Source organism: Macaca fascicularis, chromosome 15 (genome assembly GCF_037993035.2).
Source record: "Macaca fascicularis isolate 582-1 chromosome 15, T2T-MFA8v1.1".
Classification (NCBI taxonomy): Eukaryota; Metazoa; Chordata; class Mammalia; order Primates; family Cercopithecidae; genus Macaca; species Macaca fascicularis.
The window spans coordinates 2,039,684-2,059,274 of record NC_088389.1 but is presented as its reverse complement, the minus strand read 5'-3'; the positions used below and the strand labels follow the sequence as shown (position 1 = coordinate 2,059,274).

At 57.9% G+C, this 19,591-nt stretch overlaps 1 protein-coding gene and 1 pseudogene across 1 annotated transcript; one reads left to right on the top strand and one right to left on the bottom strand.

Moving 5' to 3' along the window:
• Positions 1 to 733: 733 nt before the first annotated feature.
• NELFB (negative elongation factor complex member B) lies at positions 734 to 19,339 on the top strand. The gene is made up of 13 exons (XM_005580310.4): positions 734 to 1,037; positions 1,339 to 1,502; positions 1,763 to 1,862; positions 2,270 to 2,500; positions 8,806 to 8,991; positions 9,724 to 9,836; positions 11,156 to 11,258; positions 12,287 to 12,382; positions 12,786 to 12,928; positions 13,061 to 13,167; positions 17,863 to 18,004; positions 18,280 to 18,388; positions 18,556 to 19,339. Exons 1-13 carry the CDS (start codon positions 936 to 938, stop codon positions 18,700 to 18,702), a joined length of 1,743 nt encoding a protein of 580 aa, XP_005580367.4. The 5' UTR covers positions 734 to 935; the 3' UTR covers positions 18,703 to 19,339.
• LOC102138171 (large ribosomal subunit protein mL52 pseudogene) lies at positions 3,839 to 4,219 on the bottom strand (annotated as a pseudogene).
• Positions 19,340 to 19,591: the final 252 nt, after the last annotated feature.

The window sequence follows — 19,591 nt, the reverse complement described above, 5'->3', positions numbered from 1 at the left end:
AAAGAAATTTCTAGAGAAAAACTCGGCAGGGAAGACCGAAAAGAGAGAGGGTGTGTGTAGGGTGCTTGGCGGGGCACTGCCTGCGGGAGGGCGGCGGGCTGGAGAGGCGGGGAGGCCCGGGAAGCCCACCCGCCTGGGATGAGAAGGGACACTGTGGAAACTGGACTCTCCCTCACGGCTCCGCGGAGCTCGGTGGGCGCCACAGCCTCCCGGTGCCGGGGAGGGCGGCCGTCGCTCGCGCTCCCGCTGCGGGCCCGGTCTCCGCCAGGCCCCGGCCCCCTGAAGGCGCTCAGACCTCAGTCTTGGCGACAGCGCTGCGGTGGGCTTCGTGCCCGTTTCACGCGGAGGAAGCCACGCTCAGGAGGGAGGGAGTCTGCGCCCGTGTCCTGCACCTGCAGAGCGGAGGGGCGGGGAGCTCAACCCCCGGCAAAACGTCCCCGCGGCGCGTGGCTGCCGCGAGATCAACAAGAGCGTTTTCCAAGCTTGTGTACACGAAATTCACTCGGCTGACATTGACGTCAGTTGGCAGATCAGACCGACCCCGCTTCCGCCCCCACGCTCCCACCCGCCCTCTTCTGCCAGAAACCCCGGGAGCGGGCGGGACCGGGCGGGCGCATGCGCAGTGGGCTGCCTGGGCGGGGTCTCTCGCGCCGGGAGAGGGCGCTGCTCCCAGGAACCTGCGCGCGGCTCCGGCGGCGTTTCCAGGGGGCCGGTTGGCGGGCGGACCCGGGCAGTGCGGGGCGGAAGTGGGCGGCTGCAGGACGCGCGCGGAGCCGCGCGGCGGGCGGGACCTGGCCGAGCTGGAGGGCGCCGGGGAGCGGGGCTCGGGCGGCCCCCGAGGCCCGGCGGAGCGGGCTTCTGGGGTGTCTGCGGCGGCGCCGGGGGAGCGGGCTGGGGATGGGGCGCCTAGCCGGGCGGCGGCCGGGGCCTCGGCCATGTTCGCGGGGCTGCAGGACCTGGGCGTGGCCAACGGCGAGGACCTGAAGGAGACCCTGACCAACTGCACGGAGCCACTCAAGGCCATCGAGCAGTTCCAGGTGGGGCAGCCCCCGGGGCGGGGGGAGCCCGGTGCGAGGGCAGGGCTGCCTGCGCCGGAGTCGGGCCTGGCGGAGGCGCCGGAAGTTTTCCGGCTTTCTCTCGGTGTCTGAGTCTTGTTTTGGGGGTGGAGTCCGGAGCCAGCATCCCTTTGCTGGACGGCTGGGTGGCTTTCGGTGGCTGCGGTTACCGCCAGCACGGCTGGGAACACCTGGGTTCGTACCTCCCTGGGTTCGAGCTCTTAGAACCTTGGGGTGCCCGGGCGCACTGGGCTGCGGCTGAGATTTCTCTTGACTTCCTCAGACAGAGAATGGCGTGCTGCTGCCCTCTCTTCAGTCGGCCCTCCCTTTCTTGGACCTGCACGGGACGCCGCGGCTGGAGTTCCACCAGTCGGTGTTCGATGAGCTGCGGGACAAGCTGCTGGAGCGAGTGTCAGCCATCGCTTCGGAAGGGAAGGCTGAGGAAAGGTGGGTCAGCGGGAGGGATGGGCAGGTGAGATGTGCGGCTGTCTTCTCAGCCTTGGATCGACTCAGGGGCATTTATCATCCTTTTGGCTCCACATCCTTGCTCCCAGAGGTGGCCTGGCTCTGTGTCTGAGTGTGGAGCCTTGCCCCATGTGTCCTGCGCGTGGAGGCTTGTCCTGGTAGCTGTTACCTGTGTGGGGACAAGCAGGTAGCTGCTCTGATCTGGCGCATCGCTGCACCATCAATCCTGTGAGTTGTTGCAGGTACAAGAAGCTGGAAGACCTTCTGGAGAAGAGCTTTTCTCTGGTCAAGATGCCGTCCCTGCAGCCCGTGGTGATGTGCGTCATGAAGCACCTGCCCAAGGTAGGGTCCTAACCCTAACCCGGACGTGATGGCGTGGACCGTCCGCCCACCCCTCATGCCCTTAAGTTGGTGGAAGTTCTGGTGGCCACCTAGCTCCGGGAGCTTCCCACGCCGCCTGCCGGAGTGCTGTCTATGGTGAGCTTGTCTGGCTTCTCCTGCATGAGCAGCGTGGAGACTGAACCTTAGCACTGGAGTTGGGGTGTGGGGCCCGCCCTGGGATAGAGCTGTTGGTATTTGGCTTGTCTGCATGAACCTGCTGGGGCCAGGGAACCTGTCATAGGTGTCCTGTGGGGTAGGGCTTAGCGGGAGGTGGTCTTGGGAGGGGGGGGGCTGAGGTCTCTTGGCTTGTCTTAAGGGAGATCCAGGGACACAGGGGCCACTCACAGGCTGCCTGTGGTGTCATGTAGGTTCCTGAGAAAAAGCTGAAGCTAGTCATGGCTGACAAGGAGCTGTATCGAGCCTGTGCCGTGGAGGTGAAGCGGCAGATCTGGCAAGACAACCAGGCTCTCTTTGGGGACGAGGTTTCCCCGCTGCTGAAGCAGTACATCCTGGAGAAGGAGAGCGCGCTGTTCAGCACAGAGCTCTCTGTCCTGCACAACTTCTTCAGCCCTTCCCCCAAGACCAGGCGCCAGGGCGAGGTGAGGGGACAGGCCGTGTGCAGGGCGGGGCACCTTTTGGGGGTGCCATGGCTGGCCCCATCAGCTGCCTGGGGATCAACACCCTGCTGCCCTGTGAATGGTTGGATGGTTCTGCTTCTTGGCTGGGCGGCGGGGGAGAGCTGGCCTGTACCCGTGCTGGAAAGAATGTTGGTGGTTTTTATGTTTGTAGTTTACTTTTCTTTAAAGTGATATATGGACAACATTAAAATCCACAGAAAGGCCCCTAATGAGAAGTTACAGCACCTGCCTCCGCTACTTCTTTTTTTTTTTTTTTTGAGACGGAGTCTCGCTCTGTCGCCCGGGCTGGAGTGCAGTGGCCGGATCTCAGCTCACTGCAAGCTCCGCCTCCCGGGTTTACGCCATTCTCCTGCCTCAGCCTCCCGAATAGCTGGGACTACAGGCGCCCGCCACCTCACCCGGCTAGTTTTTTTTGTATTTTTTTTTTTAGTAGAGATGGGGTTTCACCGTGTTAGCCAGGATGGTCTCGATCTCCTGACCTCGTGATCCGCCCGCCTCGGCCTCCCAGAGTGCTGGGATTACAGGCTTGAGCCACCGCGCCCGGTCTTTTTTTTTTTTTTTTTTGAGTCGGAGTCTCGCTCTGTCGCCCAGGCTGGAGTGCGATGGCCTGATCTTGGCTCACTGCAAGCTCCACCTCCCGGGTTCACGCTATTCTCCTGCCTCAGCCTCCTGAATAGCTGGGACTACAGGCGCCAGCCACCACGCCCGGCTAATTTTTTGTATTTTTATTGAAGACCGGATTTCACCGTGTTAGCCAGGATGGTCTCGATCTCCTGACCTCATGATCCGCCCGCCTCGGCCTCCCAAAGTGCTGGGATTACAGGCGTGAGCCACTGTATATGGCACCTCCCCGCCCCCGGCCCACCTCTAAAAAGCAAGTTCTGTTTGGTCCTTCAACTTTTTTTTTTCTGTTTCACGAAAACATGTATTAGATGACAGCTATACATGGCCTAAGCTGTGTGTGGGCTGGTAAAGGCTTGAGTGTTGGCTAGAACCAGGAAAACTGCTGTCCCGTTTTCATGTTCACAGAACAGCTATTTCTCATAGTTGGGCCAGTCCTATGGCCTGCAAAGGAGGTAAACATTTTAAAGCAAGACTTAGCTGAACTGGAATGGAGCCAGAGATGAGGGCACTAAGCCAGACCTCCCAGGCAGTGATCTAACAGCTTGTTCTTGGTGTCCCGGCTCTTTTGCTCCGAACACGGATGGGGAATGTGAAGGCTCTCTTCTGGCTGGGATGAAGCATCTAGGTGATAAGAAATCCAGAGAGGGGCTGAGAAAGGGAGGCAAGAGTTGCTTTTTATTGACTTGGAAGTGGGCTCTTCAGTGAAGCCCCTTTGGGTTTAAGAGCATTTTCCTGCTTTCTTGTTCTTCCGGCAACTTCTGCTGCCTGAGCTGCCATGCTTGTAATCCAGCGTCCATTTCCTGTGACAGCAGTACAACTCGTCTTGCAAACTTCTCCCTTTCAGCTTTTCTTCCACGCTGGCCTTTCACTGGGGGAGCAGGGCGGCCGTCCACCTATGACCAGTCTGGGAGCTCTGTAAGGGGCCCGTAGCCGGAGGGGTTGGCCGCCAGTCCCTGCTGTAGTAGCCACTGGCTGGCCGCCCGCCCAAGCGGCTGCACCACAGTGCAGCCTCCAGACACCTATGAAGAGAACAGTTGCCAAAGCAGCCATGCTGAGCCAGAGTAGCCGGGGTAGCCCTCTTTTTTTCTTTTTTCTTTTTTTTTTTGAGACATAGTCTTGCTCTGTTGCCCAGGCTAGAGTGCAGTGGGGCGATCTTGGCTCATTGCAAGCTCCGCCTGGGGTTCACTCCATTCTCTTGCCTCAGCCTTCCAAGTAGCTGGGACTACAGGTGCCCACCACCACGCCTGGCTAATTTTTTGTATTTTTAGTAGAGCTGGGGTTTCTCTGTGTTAGCCAGGATGGTCTCGCTCTCCTGAACTTATGATCCACCCGCCTTGGCCTCCCAAAGTGCTGGGATCACAGGCGTGAGCCACCGCGCTCGGCCTGGTCCTTCAGTTTTCAGGTATTTAAATGATTTGTTAATGTGGTTGCAGTTGAGTTGTTTTTCATTCTTCAGAGGATAGCAAACCCAGGGTTCTGTCTGTTAATAATATTGGCATTGTTCTAAACTGAAACTTGCTGACAATTTTCTTTGTTCTTTTGAGACGAAGTCTCTCTCTATTGCCCAGGCTGGAGTGCAGTGGCGCGATCTCGGCTCCCTGCAAGCTCCGTCTCCTGGGTTCACTCCGTTCTTTTTTTTTTTTTTTTACTTTTTTTTTTTTTTTTTTTTTGAGACGGAGTCTTGCTCTGACGCCTAGGCTGGAGTGCAGTGGCCGGATCTCAGCTCACTGCAAGCTCCGCCTCCCGGGTTTATGCCATTCTCCTGCCTCAGCCTCCCGAGTAGCTGGGACTACAGGCGCCCGCCACCTCGCCCGGCTAGTTTTTTGTATTTTTAGTAGAGCCAGGGTTTCACCGTGTTAGCCAGGATGGTCTCGATCTCCTGACCTCGTGATCCGCCCACCTCGGCCTCCCAAAGTGCTGGGATTACAGGCGTGAGCCACCGCGCCCGGCCTTTTCCCTTTTTTTTTGAGACAGGACTTTCGCTCTTGTCACCCAGGCAAAAGTGCAGTGGTGTGGTCTGGGGTCACTGCAGCCTCTGCCTCTGGGTTCAAGCTATTCTGCCTCAGCCTCCCCAGTAGCTGGGATTATAGGCGTGTGCCACCATGCCCAGCCAGTTTTGGTGTTTTTAGTATCATCGTGTTTGCCAGGCTCGCCTTGAACTCCTGAGCTCACGTGATCTGCCTGCCTTGGCCTCGCAAAGTGCTGGGATTGTAGGCATGAGCCACTCTGCCTGGCCCTTTTTTTTTTTTCTGGTTTTTTTTTTTTGAGATGGAGTCTTGCTCTGTCACCCAGGCTGGAGTGCAGTGCCTCGAACTCGGCTCACTGCAACCTCTGCCTCCTGAGTTCAAGCAATTCTCCTGCCTCAGCCTCTCGAGTAGCTGGGACTACAGGCCAGCCCCACCATGCCTGGCTAATTTTTGTATTTATTTAGTACAGACAGTGTTTCATCTTGTTGACCAGGCTGAACCAAGAGGAACTCCTGACCTCAGGTGATCCGCCCACCTTGGCCTCCCAAAGTGCTGGGATTATAGGTGTGAGCCTGGCCGTAACCAACTTTAGCACCGTTCGATAGAAAGATAAAGTGAACTATAAGTTAAGATTTTTCAATATCCACATTAAGAAAAAAAAAGTGAGATCAATTTCATTAATGTTTTGTTTGGTCCCGTGTATCCAAAGTATTATCTTTCAGCATGTAATTCATGTGAAGGATTGGGCTGGGTAGCGTGGCTCACGCCTGTACTCCTAGTACTTTGGGAGGCTGAGGTGGGAGGATCGCTTGAGTTTAGTAGTTGAAGACCAAAGGGAGACCTTGTCTCTACAAGAAAAAACATTTAACTCAGCATGGTGGCGCATGCCTGTTGTCCCAACTACTGAGGAGGCTGAAGCAGAAGGATCGCTTGGGCCCAGGAGATTGAAGCTGCGGTGAGGTGTGATTGAGCCACTGCACTCCAACCTGGGCGGCAGAGTGAGAGACACTGTCTCACAAGCAAAAAAAAAATACTGAACTGTAATGCTTTTTGTGGGAGCATCACTGAGATTTGAAACCTGGTGAGTCTTTCACACTTAGCGCCCTTCTGAACTATTGCACTTCAAGTGCTGAAGAGTTCGTGTGGCTCTGGGCTCCCTTCAGGCCGTGGGTCCTGACCACGTGCATGGGCTTGTTGGGGGTGGCTAGTGCCACCTTTGTCCTCCCTTCCCTGTTTGTTTATTCCCAGTCAGGTCCTCCACGGGCCTTTTTCTTGTTCCGTTGCTGTCAGACAGAGCCCTTGGACCCCTCTGCGAACGGTGGGGTGCCCTGCACTTCCCAGGCCTTTCTCCTGCCCCATCTCTTCTGGTGACCTGGTGCTGCCCATACCGATTTCTGTCTGTGAGGGACTTGCTTGGTCTGCTTAGTCCTAGGTTGATTCTTTTATTTTTATTTTATTTTGTTTTATTTTATTTGCTTATTTATTTTATTTTATTATTATTTTTTTTGAGACAGAGTCTGGCTCTGCCGCCCAGGCTGGAGTGCAGTGGCCGGATCTCAGCTCACTGCAAGCTCCGCCTCCCGGGTTCACGCCATTCTCCTGCCTCAGCCTCCCGAGTAGTTGGGACTACAGGCGCCCGCCACCGCGCCCGGCTAGTTTTTTGTATTTTTTAGCAGAGACGGGGTTTCACCGTGTTAGCCAGGATGGTCTAGATCTCCTGACCTCGTGATCCGCCCGTCTCGGCCTCCCAAAGTGCTGGGATTACAGGCTTGAGCCACCGCGCCCGGCCTTTATTTGCTTATTTTATTGTTATTCTTTAAATTTATTTTATTTTTATTTATTTATTTATTTATTTTTGAGACCTAGTCTCGCTCAGTCACCCAGGCTGGAGTACAGTGGCCGAATCTCAGCTCACCGCAAGCTCCGCCTCCCGGGTTCACGCCATTCTGCCTCAGCCTCCCAAGTAGCTGGGACTACAGGCGCCCGCCAACGCCCGGCTAATTTTTTGTAATTTTTTTTTTTTTTTTTTTTTTTTTGAGGCGGAGTCTCGCTCTGTCGCCCAGGCTGGAGTGCAGTGGCTGGATCTCAGCTCACTGCAAGCTCTGCCTCCCGGGTTTACACCGTTCTCTTGCCTCAGCCTCCCAAGTAGCTGGGACTACAGGCGGCCGCCACCTCGCCCGGCTAGTTTTTTGTATTTTTGGTAGAGATGGGGTTTCACTGTGTTAGCCAGGATGGTCTCGATCTCCTGACCTCGTGATCCGCCCGTCTTGGCCTCCCAAAGTGCTGGGATTACAGGCTTGAGCCACTGTGCCCGGCTGAGTTTATTATTTTATTTTATTTTTATTTTATTTATGTTATTTTAATTTAATTTAATTTTATATTTTACTTTATTTTATTTTAATTTTTTGAGACGGAGTTGCTTGTTGCCCAGGCTGGAGTACAGTGGTGTGATCTCCGCTGACTGCAACCTCATTCTCCCAGGTTCAAGTGATTCTCCTGCCTCAACCTCCTGAGTAGCTGGGATTATAGGCGCCCACCACCACGCTTGACTAATATTTGTATTTTTAGTAGAGACGAGATTTCACCATGTTGGCCAGGCTGGTCTCGAACTCCTGGTCTCAGGTAATCCACCCACCTTGGCCTACCAATTTGCTGCAGTTACAGCCATGAGCCACCGTGCCCAGCCCAATTCTCTTTTAAAAAGTTAAATTAGACCGGGCACAGTGGCTCACACCTGTAATCCCAGCACTTTGGGAGGCCAAGGCGGGCAGATCACGAGGTCAGGAGTTCAAGACAAGCCTGACCAACATGGTAAAAACCCATCTCTACTAAAAACACAAAAATTAGCCAGGTGTGGTGGTGTGCCCCTGTAATCCCAGCTACTCAGGAGGCTGAGGCAGGAGAATCACTTGAACCCGGGAGGCGGAGGTTGCAGTGAGCCAAGATTGCAACCACTGTACTCCAGCCTAGGCGACAGAGTGAGACTCAGTCTCAAAAGAAGAAAAAAAAAGTTAAAAACTGGGTCAGGTGTGGTGGCTCACGCCTGTAATCTTAGCACTTTGGGAGGCCAAGGTGGGTGGATCACCTGAGTTCAGAAGACCGGCCTGGGCAACATGGGGAAACCTTGTCTCTACTAAAATACAGAAAATTAGCTGGGCGTGGCGGCCTGTGCCTGTAATCCCAACTACAGGCTGAGACAGGAGAATAGCTTGAATCTGGGAGGCGGAGGTTGCAGCGAGCCGAGATCCTACCATTGCACTCCAGCCTGGGTGACAGCACAAGACTATCTCAAAAGAAAAAAAAAGGTTGGGCAGGGTGGCATGCAATTGTAGTCCCAGCTACTCGGGAGGCTGAGGCAGGAGAATCACTCTAGCCCAGGAGGTCAAGGCTGCAGTGAGCCACAGTCTCAACGGTGCACTCCAGCCTGGACAACAGAGCAAGGCCTTGTCTCAAAAAAAGTTATAAAAAAGAGAAAAATAACAGAACCTGCTACCATCAGACTGGGTGCCAATATTTAATAAGAGAGGAGGGAACATTTTCTGCCAAAAAGTAGGAAGGACAGATATCCAGATGTCCAGACAGAGGGGCTGCACTGCCCTGCACGTGATGTCCATGTGTCTTCATTGTGGCGGAGCCTGGGAGGGTCCCGGGACCTGACGGTGCTGCTCACTGTAGGTGGTGCAGCGGCTGACGCAGATGGTGGGGAAGAACGTGAAGCTGTACGACATGGTGCTGCAGTTTCTGCGTACGCTCTTCCTGCGCACGCGGAATGTGCACTACTGCACGCTGCGGGCTGAGCTGCTCATGTCCCTGCATGACCTGGACGTGGGTGAGATCTGCACCGTGGACCCGTGCCACAAGGTAGCACAGCCCTCCCTCCTTCCTCCTGGCCCTCCTGGCTCCTCTCCTCCCTTTGGGTTTGGCTGGGCCGGTGACCACCTGGGCGCCCTCCTCTCCCGAGGCTGTTTCCTGGGCTCTGATCTTTCTGTCCTGCTGTGTGTTGGCATCTTGTGGCTCCTCTCCAGACCCTGATGGGGGAAGGAGGCTAGTCCCCTGCATCTGAGCCAGAGACCTGGCCATTCCCTGGGACTCTCTTGCCCCGTCCAGCCCTTTGTCTGTTCCCGAGGGCTGTAGGACCTACAGGCTGGACCTTGACCATTGCCCCAGCTTCCTCCCATCTTTCCAAACCTGGCCTGTGGCCCTCCCCTTCCCCAGAACCCTGGGGACTACTTGTTGGCCAGGTACCGAGTGCTCCAGGATGGGGTTTCCCTTCATACGGACCCTCCAGCCTCGGGACCATCTTTCTGGGACTGGAGTCACCCTCCGAGGCTTCCATTGCTTGGAGTGCTGCAGTGGCCGCCCCCACACTCAGGGTGCCATGAGGGAGTCCCCTTTTAGAAAGAAACATCATCACTGTCTCCACTGCTGTCCTGACCCTGCTGCTTCGGCACCGTCGGGAGACTGGTGCCCGGTGCCTTCCCTCACAGCAGCTGTGACTGAGCGAGAGGCCGGGGCCTGCGGCTGTGTTTGGGGCTGGATCTCTGGTCGTCCTGGGAGGCTTGGTCTGGTCCCGACCGTGCTTCCTCCTTGCAGTTCACCTGGTGCCTGGACGCCTGCATCCGAGAGCGGTTCGTGGACAGCAAGAGGGCGCGGGAGCTGCAGGGGTTTCTCGATGGAGTCAAGAAGGGCCAGGAGCAGGTGCTGGGGTGAGGGTCGGCTCCATGAAGCCTCTGCCCCCCAGGGCCCTGTGCGCATCTGGTCTGCGCTCGCTGTGTTTTGTCGTGGGTAGCAGGTGTTTATTCCCTGATGTTGCTTTGTCTTTTGTTTTTTTCGAGATAGAGTCTCATTCTGTAGCCCAGGATGAAGTGCAGTGGTGCGATCTCTGCTCACTGCAACCTCCGCCTCCCAGGCTCAAGCCATTCTCCTGCCTCAGCCTCCCAAGTAGCTGGGATTACAGGCACGCGCCACTGCGCCCAGCTAATTTTTGTATTTTTTAGTAGAGACAGGGTTTCACCATGTTGGCCAGGCTGGTCTTGAACCCCTGACCTCAGGTGATCCACCCGCCTCAGCCTTCCAAAGTGCTGGGATTACAGGCATGAGCCCCCGCACCCAGCCTCCTGGATGTTTCAGCAGAGCTATGTTGGGCACTGCTGGCGCACAGCTGAGGGACATGGTTGTTGGGATGTGTCTGGGTAGCAAAGTCTCCCTCCTCAACTCTGCATTCTGTAGCCAGGCCCAGGGGCTGGGGGCTCTGGTGCCTGCAGTGGCGTGGAGCCAGCCTCTGAGCTTAGGGGTATCTGTTGGCATTTGCTTTCCAGCATTCTCTGGCTGGTGTATAGATACAGTGCTGCCTGGCCCCACCTTTGCCACTTTTTTTCTTCTTTTTGAGACAGGGTCTGTGTCACCCAGGCTTCAGTGCAGTGGTATAGTCTTCCTCATCTCCTGGGCATTGATCCTGCTGCCTCAGCCTCCCAGAGTGCTGGGATTACAGGCATGAGCCACCACACTCAGGCTTTATTTTGTTTTTTTGACTCTAATTTGGAAGATCTAACATGTTAAGGACAAATTGCAAACCTTAAGCTTTTTTTTTTTTTTTGAGATGGAGTCTCGCTCTGTCACCCAGCCTGGAGAGCAGTAGCGCGATCTTGGCTCATTGCAAGCTCCGCCTCCCGGGTTCACGCCATTCTCATGCCTCATCTTCCCGAGTAGCGGGGACTACAGGCGCCTGCCACCACACCCAGCTAATTTTTTGTATTTTTAGTAGACATGGGGTTTCACCGTGTTAGCCAGGATGGTTTTTGATTTCCTGACCTTGTGATCCACCCGCCTCGGCCTCCCAAAGTGCTGGGATTACAGGCGTGAGCCACTGCGCCCGGCCAACCTTAAGCTTTTTTTAAGAAACCCAGCATGTGATGGGTGCCCGTTGCCAGTCCCAAACCCAGCCTAGGCCACCCCTCCTGAGGACTGTGCCACTGAAGGGAGGGGCAACAGGCGTTTCATTAACGCCAAGGCGGCCTCCTTCCAGGGACCTGTCCATGATCTTGTGTGACCCCTTCGCCATCAACACGCTGGCACTGAGCACAGTCAGGCACCTGCAGGAGCTGGTCGGCCAGGAGACACTGCCCAGGGTGAGTGTGGGCTTGGTCAGCAGCTGTCGGGGCCACGTGACCACCCCGCTGGCTGCTCTGGGTGGTTGGGGTGTGGAGGCAACTGTCGGGGCCCTGTGGCCGCCCCGCCGGCTCTGGTGGTCGGTGTGGACCGCAGCGGTCGGGGCCCTGTGGCCGCCCCGCCGGCTCTGGTGGTCGGTGTGGACCGCAGCGGTCGGGGCCCTGTGGCCGCCCCGCCGGCTCTGGTGGTCGGTGTGGACGGCAGCGGTCGGGGCCCTGTGGCCGCCCCGCCGGCTCTGGTGGTCGGTGTGGACCGCAGCGGTCGGGGCCCTGTGGCCGCCCCGCCGGCTCTGGTGGTCGGTGTGGACCGCAGCGGTCGGGGCCCTGTGGCCGCCCCGCCGGCTCTGGTGGTCGGTGTGGACCGCAGCGGTCGGGGCCCTGTGGCCGCCCCGCCGGCTCTGGTGGTCGGTGTGGACGGCAGCGGTCGGGGCCCTGTGGCCGCCCCGCCGGCTCTGGTGGTCGGTGTGGACGGCAGCGGTCGGGGCCCTGTGGCCGCCCCGCCGGCTCTGGTGGTCGGTGTGGACCGCAGCGGTCGGGGCCCTGTGGCCGCCCCGCCGGCTCTGGTGGTCGGTGTGGACCGCAGCGGTCGGGGCCCTGTGGCCGCCCCGCCGGCTCTGGTGGTCGGTGTGGACGGCAGCGGTCGGGGCCCTGTGGCCGCCCCGCCGGCTCTGGTGGTCGGTGTGGACGGCAGCGGTCGGGGCCCTGTGGCCGCCCCGCCGGCTCTGGTGGTCGGTGTGGACGGCAGCGGTCGGGGCCCTGTGGCCGCCCCGCCGGCTCTGGTGGTCGGTGTGGACGGCAGCGGCCAGGTAGAGGCGCGTGCTTCCCTGCTGTGAGACTGGGTTTCACCCCGTGTGTGGGGCTGGTGATTGCAGTCGTGTGGTCCTGGCCATGGGCACCAGAGACCCTGCTGGGTAACGAGTAGGGTCAGAGGAGCTCCATGGCCAGGACACGGCTGCCTGGGACTGGCGCTGAGCCCGTCCTCCCTACAGGACAGCCCCGACCTGCTGCTGCTGCTCCGGCTGCTGGCACTGGGCCAGGGAGCCTGGGACATGATTGACAGCCAAGTCTTCAAGGAGCCCAAGATGGTAACAAGCCTCCTGTGGGGACTGCCAATTTCTCCCGAGGAGCTGTGGGCTGGAGCGGGAGGCGCTAGCAAAGTGGTTGTGGAGGCCCCTTTGGTCCCAAAGCTTCCTTCCTGGAGGTGTCCATCTTCTGTTTGGGAAAATGCCCACCAGGGGGGTTCTGGGGTGTCTCCGTGGACCATGGCTGGCCACAGGTGGTGGCTACTCCATGTGGATCCAGGCCCAGAAGGGGGTTTGAGGACCTGGGTGGAGGACTTGGGAGGTGGGAAGAGGGACCTGGGGACCTGGAGAGGAGGGTGGGGTTGGTGAGGTGCTGGGGGAGTGGGAGGGCCGGGGCAGGGTGTGTGTCAACGTTGGGGTGGGGTGGGGTGGGGCGGGGCCCGCTCATGGCCTCCCCTCCTCGTAGGAGGTAGAGCTCATCACCAGGTTCCTCCCGATGCTCATGTCCTTCCTGGTGGATGACTACACTTTCAATGTGGATCAGAAACTTCCGGCCGAGGAGAAAGCCCCAGTCTCATATCCAAACACACTTCCTGAAAGCTTCACTAAGTACGGGCTGCAGGGCCGTGGGTGCAGGGGTGGCCGTGGCACAGGGGTGGCACTGTTGCCGGGGGGCTGCTGCAGGGCTGGGCGGGGGTCGGTGTGGGGGCTTGGGCAGGGCTGATGGCGCCCGGGGCACAGGTTTTTGCAGGAGCAGCGCATGGCCTGCGAGGTGGGGCTGTACTACGTCCTGCATATCACCAAGCAGAGGAACAAGAATGCGCTTCTCCGCCTGCTGCCGGGGCTGGGTGAGTCCTGACGGGCGGTGGCTGGCAGTGCCTTCCCTGCGGCAGCTGCCGCGTGCAATCCCGCCCAGGGTACAGGCGCCAGGGCCCCCGGGAGCTGTCATCTCCCCAGCCCACTTCCAACTTTGCTAGCTTTGTTTTTACATTTTTTTTTTTTTTTTTTTTTTTGAGACGAAGTCTCACTCTGTCGCCCAGACTGGAGTGCAATGGCACGACCTCAGCTCACTGCAGCCTCTGCCTCCCAGGTTCAAGTGATTTCTCGTGCCTCACCCTCCTGAGTAGCTGGGATTACAGGCACCCGCCACCACGCCAGGCTAATTTTTGTATTTTTAGTAGAGATGGGGTTTCTCCATGTTGGTTCGGCTGGTCTCGAACTCCTGACTTCATGATCCGCCCGCCTCGGCCTCCCAAAGTGCTGGGATTACAGGCCTGAGCCACCGTTCACAGCCTCGTTTTCACTTTTACGTTTTTGTCTATAGTTTATTTTACTAGGAAAGGGAGACGGAGTTCAGCTTTGTGCTTTCCCACAAAAAGGTGACGCAAGAGCTGCTCTTATTTCATCCTTACTGGCGAGGGGCCTGGGACCCCTCAGTTGCTCAGAGGATGGAGCAAAGGGGAGGGGGAGAGATCCCCTGCCCCAGTCCCCCACCCAGGTGGTGACAGGCCCACTTCCTCCTGGGAGCCTCCACGGGGGAGGGGTTGTTGCAAGCCAGGAAGAAGAGGAAGGGTCCAATTGGGCGCCTTCAAGAGTAGAACTGCAGGTCCCGTGGGAGATGGGGCCTCTTTAGCCTTGCGGTACCCACCGTGACAGAGACCCTGGGCTCTTCCGTGCTGACTCAGGCCTTGTCTGGGGTTTGCTGTCTTAGTCCACGTTATGCTGCTCTAACAGAGACTCAAGACTGAGCAATGTAGAAAGGGAAGGGATGCCCGGGCGCGGTGGCTCAGGCCTGTAATCCCAGCGCTTTGGGAGGCTGAGGCGGGCGGATCACGAAGTCAGGAGTTTGAGACCAATCTGGCCAATATGGTGAAACCCCGTCTCTACTAAAAAAATACAAAAATTGGTCAGGCACAGTGGTGGGTGCCCGTAATCCCAGGTACTTGGGAGGCTGAGGCGGGATTATCTCTTGAATCTGGGAGGTGGAGGTTGCAGTGAGCCAAGATCGCACCATTGCACTCCAGCCTGGATGACAGAGCGAGACTCCGTCTCAAAAAAAAAAAAAAGAGCAGCAGTTCTGCGGGGGCTGGGATGGGAAGTCCAAGATCCAAGGGGCCTGCATCTGACTGGGGCTTTTTGCTGTGTCATCCCACGGTGGAAGGCAGAGGGCAAGAGGGCACGGGCCCGGGAGACAGACAGACACAGACCGAGATGAGAGACAGACATACAGACCGAGATGAGAGACAGAGAGACAGAGATGAGAGACAGAGACATACAGACCGAGATGAGAGACAGAGAGACAGAGATGAGAGACAGAGACATACAGACCGAGATGAGAGACAGAGAGACAGAGATGAGAGACAGAGACATACAGACCGAGATGAGAGACAGAGAGACAGAGATGAGAGACAGAGAGATGAGAGACAGAGAGACAGAGATGAGAGACAGAGAGATGAGAGACAGAGCTAGAGATGAGACACAGATGGAGACAGAGAAGGGGCCAGACTTCCCCCTTCATCAGGAGCCCACTCCTGTGCTAACAGCGTGAATGCTTTGGCGAGGATGGAGCCCTCACGACCTCAGCAGTGTTGCGTTGGGGATCAGGTTTCTGGTGGTGAACCTAGGAACACGTCCACACCACAGCACGTGCCTACTGTGTTTCTCGGTGGCTGGTGTGTCCGAGGACAGTGCGTGCATGCATTTTCCAGCTTTCTTTGCGGAGGAAGTTACCTGTGGGTATTAACCTGTCCCCAGCCAGCCTCTCACTGAGCTTGGGTCGCCTGGGCGTGGGTTTCCTGTTGCTGCTGGAACGAATGACCACAGACAGTGGCATCAGACGGCGCAGGCAGACATGACCTCCTGGGCTCACGCGGGCACCAACGCTGCTGCTCCTTCTGGAGGCTCAGGGAGGCTCTTGAGGGCACTGGGACATTGCGCTGCCGGCTGCCGGCCACTGGGCAGAACCGGTTTGTTTATTTTTTGAGACTTCCGGGAACATAGTTATAAATAACTTTGATTTGCCTTGGCCTGTCCACTGCAGTACAGTCACGTGTCACATAACATTCTGTCCACCGTGGACCACATATACGACCACACGGTCACATAAGCTGACAATACTGTATTTTTACTCCACTTTCTCTGTTTAGATACACAATCACTTACCGTTGTGTCCCAGTGGCCTCCGGTACTCGGTACAGCCACGTGCTGTGCAGGTGTGTAGCTCAGGGGCACGAGGCCGTGGCGCAGCCCAGTGTGCAGTGGGCGGCACCTTCTGGATTTGTGTCAGTCCCTGTGGAGCTTGCACGGTGACAGACTCACCCGGAGGCCTTGCATGTGCTTCTGTTTCTTTCTCATTTGATTGTGGCTAGAAACAGGCTGGGAACCAGGAGTGCGGCTTCTCGTCGGAGTACGTGGCTGCCCCACGGGCTGGGATGTGCATTTTCAGTAACGTTTGGGGAGAGCAAGCTTATTCTTAGGTTTTTAGTGGGTTCTAGTAAGAATAGATGTTGATTTTTGGAATTCTCTCCTGTTTATTTTTTAACATTTTTGTAGTGGGAATTTGTGAAATAATATAAAGTCAAGAGCACGGTACAGTGAGGACCCAGCACCATCTCCAACCTCCCTGGGGTCCGTGTGGGGTCTGCGTGTGGCCGCCTGTCCCTCAGGGCAATGTCTGGGTGTAAATCTGACACATCACAGAAAGCAGGCTGCAGACGGCATCTCTACAAAAGAAGGATGCTTTTACAGGAGAATCGCGTGAACCTGGGAGGCAGAGGTTGCTGTGAGCCGAGATCACGGCACTGCCCTCCAGCCTGGGTGAAACAGCCAGACTCCATCTCAGAAAAAAAAGGGGGGCTGGGCACGGTGGCTCACGCCTGTGATCCCAGCACTTTGGGAGGCCGAGGCAGGTGGATCACCGAGGTCAGGAGTTCCAGACCAGCCTGGCCAACGTGGTGAAATTCCATCTCTATTAAAAATACAGAAATTAGCCGGGTGTGTGATGCACGCCTGTAGTCCCAGCTGCTCGGGAGGCTGAGGCAGGAGAATCGCTTGAACCCAGGAGGCAGAGGTTGCAGTGAGCCGAGATTGCACCACTGCACTCCAGCCTGGGCGACAGAGTGAGACTCCGTCTCAAAAAAAAAAAAACAAAAAACAAGACTGCCTTTAAATGCCTGTAAAAAACTGACCAGGCTCGGTGGCTCACCTTGTAATCCCAGTACTTTGGGAGGCTGAGGTGGGCTGATCATCTGAGGTCAGGAGTTCGAGACCAGCCTGGCCAACGTGGCGAAACCCCATCTCTACTAAAAATAGAAAAATTAACCGGGCGTGGTGGTGCGTGCCTGTAATCCCAGCTGAGGGAGGCTGAGGCAGGAGAATCGCTTGAACCTGGAAGGTGGAGGCTGCAGTGAGCTGAGATCGCGCCACTGCACTCCAGCCTGGGTGACAGAGCGAGACTCTGTCTCAAAAAAATAAAAAACAGTGACCGCAGGCCATTGTCACATCTGAGCCAGGTTCACTGCTGCTCCTCTGCTGACTGCCTGGCAGTGGCTGCACTTCTCCAGGTGTCTCCTGTCTGCTGTGCAGACGGCCCCGTCAGGGTTGGGATGCGCCTGCTGTCCCCTCTCCTGTCTCAGAGTCTTGGGTTCCCTCGCGTTGCAGGAATCAGGGCATTTGCCCAGTGGGGCCTTGCTGCTGGATCCCCTGGTCGGGACTGTGTGCCTGCCACGTATTCTGTAGCCACCCGGCCACGTGGCTGGCCAAGGCCCTGGGAGATTGGCAGGCAGGCACCTTGGGGGCCTGGGTCTCCTGGTCTCCTGGGTCTCCTGGTTTCTGTCACTCCGTGGGCACAGGTGGCGCCAGCTGGGTCTGTCCTCAGAAAGCGCCATCCGGGGTACTAGGAAGGCCACCCTTGCCCCGTCCGCACATGTCACCTCCGTGTGGCCTGGCCACAGCTCCTCCTGGCGTCATTCCACGGGCATCAGTCCGCGGGCGGCCACCCTCCCTCCTGCAGGGGCCCGGTGTGGGGTGCTGCGCGCCGTGGCGTCAGTGCTGCGGTCGTATGTGAGGCATCTGTGGGCACGCTTGCTGTCTTTGTTGTGTTTTGGTGTCTGGCTTCAAAAAAGAATGTGAAAGTGTTTCGTTCTCCTTCCTGTGGCACAGTGTAGTTGGTAGTCTGGGAGAACTCTGTGGAGTTGGCGCCAGGCCCTTTATTTTGTTAGGCTTGTTTCTCCTGGGCTCAGCTACTGGGCAAGGCCTTTCGGGACTGGAGGAGCACCTTGTTTTTCTGTCTCCTCTTCCCCCGACCCCTCCTCCTGTCCCCAGGCTGCAGCTCTGCTTCCCCGCCTAGGGTCCCACCCCACCCACCCGCCCTGTCCACCCCCACCTGCCTCTTCACCTGCTGAGACCCTGTGCTTCCCATCTCAGAACTTCCAAAAACCCCCATGTGAGCAGCCCCAGAAGCAGGTTCTGAGGTCTCAGGACAAAGGTGCCCTCTGAGGTGGGCAGGGTGGGTGGCGCTGGGCTGATGCCTGCTGTGTCTGCAGTGGAGACCTTTGGCGACTTGGCCTTTGGCGACATCTTCCTCCACCTGCTCACGGGCAGCCTTGCGCTGCTGGCCGACGAATTTGCCCTTGAGGACTTCTGCAGCAGCCTCTTCGATGGCTTCTTCCTCACTGCCTCTCCGAGGTAGGCCTCCTGGGCACCATCTGGCCCACTCTGTCCTCAGCTCTTGTCCATCGCAGCCTGAGAGGTGGCTGCTGTTCCCCACCTGGGGCAGAGGGTCCCCAGGTGCGTGTGTTGGGGCCCGCATGTGGCCCTGCAGGGTACTTGGGTACAGCTGGGGAGGGTCCCAGAGGCTGGCCGTGTCCTGTCTCCAGGGGCCTTGGCCACCTGCATCCGGGCTTGGCCTGGGCAGACAGCAGGGCCTGCCTCCCACCCCAGCCCTGCACGGCCTTTTCTAGGAAGGAGAACGTGCACCGGCACGCGCTGCGGCTTCTCATTCACCTGCACCCCAGGGTGGCCCCATCTAAGCTGGAGGCCTTGCAGAAGGCCCTGGAGCCCACAGGCCAGGTGGGTGCCCGGGGGGGCTGCTGTGTGAAGGTGCCTGGTCCCTACCAGCCCCGTGTGTGCTTGCCAAGCTGCCCCTGCAGTGCCTGTGTGTGGTCGGTGGGCACCCGCCCCGCACCCCCTGCGCCTGCCCATGCGCCTCGCCTGCCCCATGGTGTGGTTCCCCGCAGAGTGGAGAGGCAGTGAAGGAGCTTTACTCCCAGCTCGGCGAGAAGCTGGAACAGCTGGACCACCGGAAGCCCAGCCCAGCGCAGGCTGCGGAGACGCCGGCCCTGGAGCTGCCCCTCCCCAGCGTGCCTGCCCCTGCCCCGCTCTGAGGGTCCTCCAGGCCTGGTCGGGTTCCAGGGCCCTGCTGAGTCGTGGCCCTGCTCAGCCAGAAGAGGCTCCCAGACCTGGGTATACAGGGCGGTCCCTCCTCCCGGGGCTGTGGCTGGGCCTGTCCTGGGGTCGTGGCCCCTGCTTCCTGCTCCTTGGAGCAGGCTCCCAGACCTTGTCTGCCATCCACGCAGTGGCTCCGAGGGCACAGCCTCTCCTTGTACTTTCACAGCCACAGAAAGTGTGCTCATTTTCCGTTTTCCTGGGTTAGGAAAACACCACCTGTTTTCCAAGGGGAGAGGGCGGGGCCTCTTCATTGGCTCAGCCTGGCAAAAGTGAGGCACACTGCTACTGTCTTGGGGTTGTGGAGATGGACCCGTGACCCTGTGGAGGCCGTGTGGGGGCAGCAGCCTGGCCTCTGCCATGGTGGGTGTCCTGGGGCCTGTGTGGAGGGAGCCACCTCACCCTGCAGCCCAAGTCACAGGTGTGGCCAGAACAAGCCCAGGTGCACCTGTGGCCTTGTTTCACCCTTGGAACCAGCACTCCTCGCCCAGCAGCGCCGCCTTCAGCGGCCGTGACGAGGCCAGCTGGACACATGGTGAGATTTTCTTGTATGTAAATAAAAGGCGTTTTGGTAAATGTGGAGGCTGGAATGTGTCTGTGCCTGCCCTGGGGTTGGATGCAGCTCAGATGGACACGGGCATTCGTGCTGTGGAGCCAGGACCTGGGGCTTTACGGGCCACAGCCTCCCTGGACTGCTCAGCCCTGTCTGTGACCAGCAGCTGGGGATGATATAATAATTTTTGGGGTTGGTCGATACAATTTCTGGGGGAGGATATAATAATTTCTAGAGGAGGTTGATACAATTTCTGGGGGAGGTTGGCAGGAATC

What these genes read in the sequence shown, in the direction of transcription:
- NELFB (XM_005580310.4), top strand. Translation starts at nt 936, where the DNA reads ATGTTCGCGGGGCTGCAGGACCTGGGCGTGGCCAACGGCGAGGACCTG. An exon ending in GAAGGGAAGGCTGAGGAAAG is followed by an intron (nt 1,503 to 1,762) that starts GTGGGTCAGCGG and finishes GAGTTGTTGCAG; the next exon opens with GTACAAGAAGCTGGAAGACC. An exon ending in CCGTGGACCCGTGCCACAAG is followed by an intron (nt 8,992 to 9,723) that starts GTAGCACAGCCC and finishes TCCTCCTTGCAG; the next exon opens with TTCACCTGGTGCCTGGACGC.